This window comes from Pundamilia nyererei, unplaced genomic scaffold, assembly GCF_000239375.1.
Source record: "Pundamilia nyererei isolate P.nyererei 1_Seehausen unplaced genomic scaffold, PunNye1.0 scaffold00142, whole genome shotgun sequence".
NCBI classification, from domain to species: Eukaryota; Metazoa; Chordata; class Actinopteri; order Cichliformes; family Cichlidae; genus Pundamilia; species Pundamilia nyererei.
Genome location: NW_005187543.1, coordinates 1507718 through 1512758, shown reverse-complemented (window position 1 = coordinate 1512758; position 5041 = coordinate 1507718). Strand labels below are relative to the sequence as shown.

Genomic DNA, 5041 nt, shown 5'->3' with positions numbered 1-5041 from the left:
TGCGTAGCCCCTTTTACGACACCCAGTGATGTCACATTACTGCGTCCAGCTGTACTAATCGTCAACAGCAGGTGTGTTCGGGGAACCGGATTAGCGCGCTCACGGTTAGCGCGATGGTTTGGTCTTGGATGTTTCATTTGATCTTGGATGTAGTAAGCGACGTACGAAGCACAGGGCCAAGGTGACGCACAAACAGCTTGTTTCTGCTGAGCTCTATCACTTTGATTTGTATTCATGCTGCCTCTCTGGCTATGCAGCATTACAGTCCCCATCAACACCAGCAGCAGCTCTAATATCAACAGTGTTCTCGTTTTGACTCTAACGCTGCTTGACCTCAACTTGCTGCTCTTTGTTCTTAAGACGCAAATACACCAACAATTTCAGGACATACAAGCTAAAGAGCCCTGCTTGACCTTGAACTTTTTTGTCATTGTTGTTGATTCAGTCCTAAAGATTAAAACTATAGTATTAAAAGAGATTTAAAAAAAAAAAAAAAACAAGCCAGGGTAATAACCAACTGAACACAAGACATTTTCTTGAATGTGAGGGGAAATTCTTAGTCAAGCATTTAGAATTAAGTGTAATCCAGTCATTCTTACAAAGACAGTGCAAAACACACACACACAAACACACATACATACCTACAGAAGAAAGATGGATACCTTCACCCGGACATGAGCATGGTGAGAATCACTATCAGCTCTATCTGATCTCTCTTCGCGATAACTTCTCTTGTTGGAAATGCATTTCTAAAGCAAAGCCCTCCTGAGACCACCATTAATAGCCTTCAGTCCCAAATAACACATCTTAATGAACCACTTGTAAGAGTAAAGCCCATTGTTCAAACACACAAATCCTATGATCTGCTTATGAATGAACTGCCCAAACGCATGATTCTCCGAATGATCGAAGCCAAACACCAAGAAAGTACATCCATTTAAGCTAAATGCTCCAAAATATTCCCTAGTTTGGAGAGTGCTTCATTTGCATTTGAGGTATGACACTTCAGAGAGGGTTGAAACATTTGAACTTTTTTATGTGCTTCCGTTCAGTTAATTTAACTCAACAAGCGTCTTATAAATAAAGGAAGACTTAAGGAAGCAACTTTTTTGTAAAAACATCTTACTGCTGTACTAGTGCCAGATGCATGCATACACACACACACACACACACACACACAGAGCAGTCACGTTGCGTTTAAGCTACAGGGACTGAGCTACAAAGATTACCCCCTGTTTTAACCTGTTTTCTAGCTCTGATCTTTCATTTGTCTGTATTCAAAACAGCCAACTCTCCTCTAATCTTTTAATGGATGCGCCATCTCTTTTGTCTCCCTGCTCAGAGACAGACAGACAGACTGAGAGAGTGAGATGGGCAAATACAAAAAGTCTGCTGTCTGAGTCTGCAAGCGGGACACTGGGTGCTCCTCTTGCATTCCCTAATGGATTCTCCTATTATGAGATGGAAAATGAAAAGTCCAAGATAATACCATCAAGTTACAGAAGATGTTGATTTCAAAAAGAATTCCACCTTATGTGATTCAGCTTAAGACTACTTCATTCAAACCAGCCACATTACTATCATTATTATCCACAAATAGAGTTACACTGTAGGAAAAGTGCATGTCACGTAATACAATACGTAATACAATCACAATTAACCCAAAGTCACCCCATTCAAAAAAAAAAACAGTTTCCACACATTAGACACAGAGACTCTCAAAACTTTGTCATCACCAACCTTCTCCAGCTTTTCAAAATGCTCCCGCAGGAACTTCATAGGACGCTCAGGCTTAGCGATGCAGAGGTTCACAATGCACTCTTTGAGGATCTGCTGGATGTTGTGCTTCTGCACGAAAATTTCACAGCCCTTCAAACTTTCGTCTTCTTCCAGAGTGGAGGAGGAGGTGGCCATCTTATCTTTTATCTCTGTGGCAGTGGGAGAGAAACAGGGTGGACCATGAGAGGAGGGCAGGGAAGCCAGAGGAGGATAGCAGGGAGAACAATGTAGCGGGGGGAGAAGAGGGCTGAGGAGAGCAGAAAAATAGAAGGAGGGGCAAAATGAGGAGTGTATAATGAGATATGACGGACACAGGGGAGAGATTTGGAGGGGGAATAGATCGTGGGAAGCAGGTGACTTAAAATTTCACCAGTTTTTTTTTTTATACTTCTTGCACAAAAAGGCAACCCTGCGAGCAAGGTATGACGTTTTGTGACAACAGAGGCTGTTGCCAGTTTATTCCCTTTACTAGACAAAATATAAGTATAAATAACAAAGCAAATCTATAAGTTGTAGAACTAGGTAGAATGTTTTAATTTAGAAGATTGCCCAAAATAGACAATCTGATCTTGTTATTACTGCCACTAACAATTTTCAAGTGTTTGTCCTAAAAATATACATTTGTGTTTAGAATATAAAGTTACAGATTCTAAAGATAGAGGATATTATCATCTGCTTCTAGATGGTTGAAAAGAAGTGTAACTCTTGTGTCTGTTTGTTAGAAGATCTTGATTAATCAGACCGTGCTTTATCTTAAAGACCTCATAGTACTATATCACCCCTACAGAGCAGTTTGCTGGAATAGGCCTAGGTTGCTGGGGGCTAGGGGCAATGATGCACTAAGCATTTTTTCTTCCCTCACCACTATGTGTTTATACACAACTTTGTATGTAACCATTATTATTATTACGCTCTTCCACGGTGTTTTTTTTTCCTGACTTCTTCTCCTTGCCCACAACTGGTTATAGCAGATGGCTGTCCCTCTCTGACTCCAGTTCTGCTAGAAGTTTCTCCCTGGTAAAAGGGAGTTTTTCCTTCCCACTGTCGCCCAATGTTTGAACATGGGGTGGGGGCGGGGGGGGGGGGGGGTGGCATATGACTGTTGGGGTTTCCTCTCTAACATTGCAGGGTCTTTACTTTGCAATATAAAGTGCTTTGAGGAAACTGTTGTTGTGATTTGGTGCTATATAAATAAAGTTCAATTGAAATCAATGTAATTGAAACCGATAAAAAAAAGTTAATGTAAACACATCTAACAGAACTTAACTTAGGAGGTCCACTAGAACACGGCCTATTTTTCGTGGCGGATAAACATGACTGAACATTGAAATACTGGAAAGTAGTGCCTTTATTTGTGAAACTAAACACTTCAGCAGGTGGAGGTAATGGTAATTATATAACAACACATGACTACTAACAAATGCTAGTAGCCTATGTCTGACTGCAGATAATTGTGCAATACGTCTCAAATCAAGACAGGAAGCTGGGCAGGTGTAGCTAGCTAACAGTTAACTACCCTGAATCACTTCCTCAAAGGGAAATCACGTTAACCGTATCGTTATTTCTGCAGAATAAACCAGACTCGAGCATGACTTTGAGGGTGACATCAGGCTGCAGCTTCATTCATAACAAATACACCAGCAGCGATGTCCACACGGAACAATTTTAACTGTGTAAACTGTGGCGCTTGTGATGAAACCGAACACCTGCTCGTCTGCATTCAATACACAGCTAACACAGCCAGAGTTGCTAACCTTACAATGACAACCAAACCACAACGAAGGGGGAATTACGGCGACAGCATAAAGCATCACGAGCCCGGTCTAAAACCACCCCACCGCTATTTCGTAGACACGGTTCAGTCCTTGCTCGCGCTCGTGTCCCTACCGTTATTTGTGGAGGATGTGGAGGAAAAAACACCTCGCTGGTTGGTAAGAGATTGATGAGGTGCCTTTCGTTAGCTGGGATGCTGCTGTTGCTGCCTCTGCCTCACCGCTACCTCTCGCTCGCTCTGCGTCAGTCTCGATGACGTCAATCTGTCATCTCCTCGACCGCAGCGGCGCTCTCTCGAGGCCAGCGAGCACGCGGCAGCGCATTTACAGATTAAACACCCTTAGAGGAAATAACCACACAAAAAAGAACTGTGCTGCTATTATTATTATTATTAGTAGTAGTAGTAGTATTACTTAGAGGCGTTCATTTCCAAGTATGAACGTCTCCATCATAGTCTTTGGGGTTACACCCTCACTGCTCTGCAGCTACAGGCCTAATATCACATTTTTATGACGTATATGCATGCTTTCCCACCACATGATTAGTCCTACGGCTAAATAACACTGGATTTAAAGCCTCAGAAACCATCCTAATCTAAAACTGAGACACTAGTCTCTGTGCCCAACCCCCCAACAAATGCCACCTGGTTCTGTTATAAGTGTGTCAAAGGTTCTGCATTATGAATATTCTCATATAAAACGCCCACATTTTCTCAGACTTTTAAAAGGTCATCTCCATCATGCATTTTTGCTTGTTGTCCACCATTCTTCATTATTACTGATAATAAAATATTATCATGCCATATGATTGTCATATCATATGATTGTGATTATATTTTTGTGATATGATTATCCTATGCACTCACAAACCCGCAGTACTGATAATACCTTGCTTTTACTTGTTTATATTATCTATTGTGTTGGGGCGGTTTTGTTAAACACATAGGTAATTAATTACCTCACTCCACCTCTCTCTGTGTCTTTCCTTTGTCATGTCTCTTGACTTTTGACTCCAGTGTACACAAGCACTACACAAATAGCTTTCTAATTACATAAACTCATTATGGGCATGAATGTCATGGTAATTTGGGATTTTGATCTGTTCTTTTTCAGGGTGGAATGACTGGACATTATACATCTCTAATGACTGAAGAGAACAAGAACTGGATGCACAAGTTTAATTTGAGGTTTTGTTTTTGATTTTTTAAATCCACAAAAAGTATACATAAAGTATACATAAAGGCTCAAATATATACATACAGTGGGGCAAAAAGGTATTTAGTCAGCCACCAATTGTGCAAGTTCCCCCACCTAAAATGATGACAGGGGTCAGTAATTTGCACCAGAGGTACACTTCAACTGTGAGAGACAGAATGTGAAAAAAAATAAAAATAAAAATCCATGAATCCACATGGTAGGATTTGTAAAGAATTTATTCGTAAATCAGGGTGGAAAATAAGTATTTGGTCAATAACAAAAATACAACTCAA

General features: G+C 40.7%; 1 protein-coding gene across 1 annotated transcript in view; it reads right to left on the bottom strand.

Moving 5' to 3' along the window:
• Positions 1–3882, bottom strand: part of prkar1b (protein kinase, cAMP-dependent, regulatory, type I, beta) — a 69529-nt gene extending 65647 nt beyond the window's left edge. Inside the window, exons 1-2 of the mRNA XM_005744377.1 lie at positions 3667–3882; positions 1741–1928 (exon numbers count right to left, since the gene is read on the bottom strand). Of these exons, the coding sequence (XP_005744434.1) occupies positions 1741–1914 (174 nt within the window). The 5' untranslated portion in view covers positions 1915–1928; positions 3667–3882. The remainder of the gene's footprint in view (positions 1–1740; positions 1929–3666) is intronic.
• Between the last annotated feature and the right edge of the window lie 1159 nt (positions 3883–5041).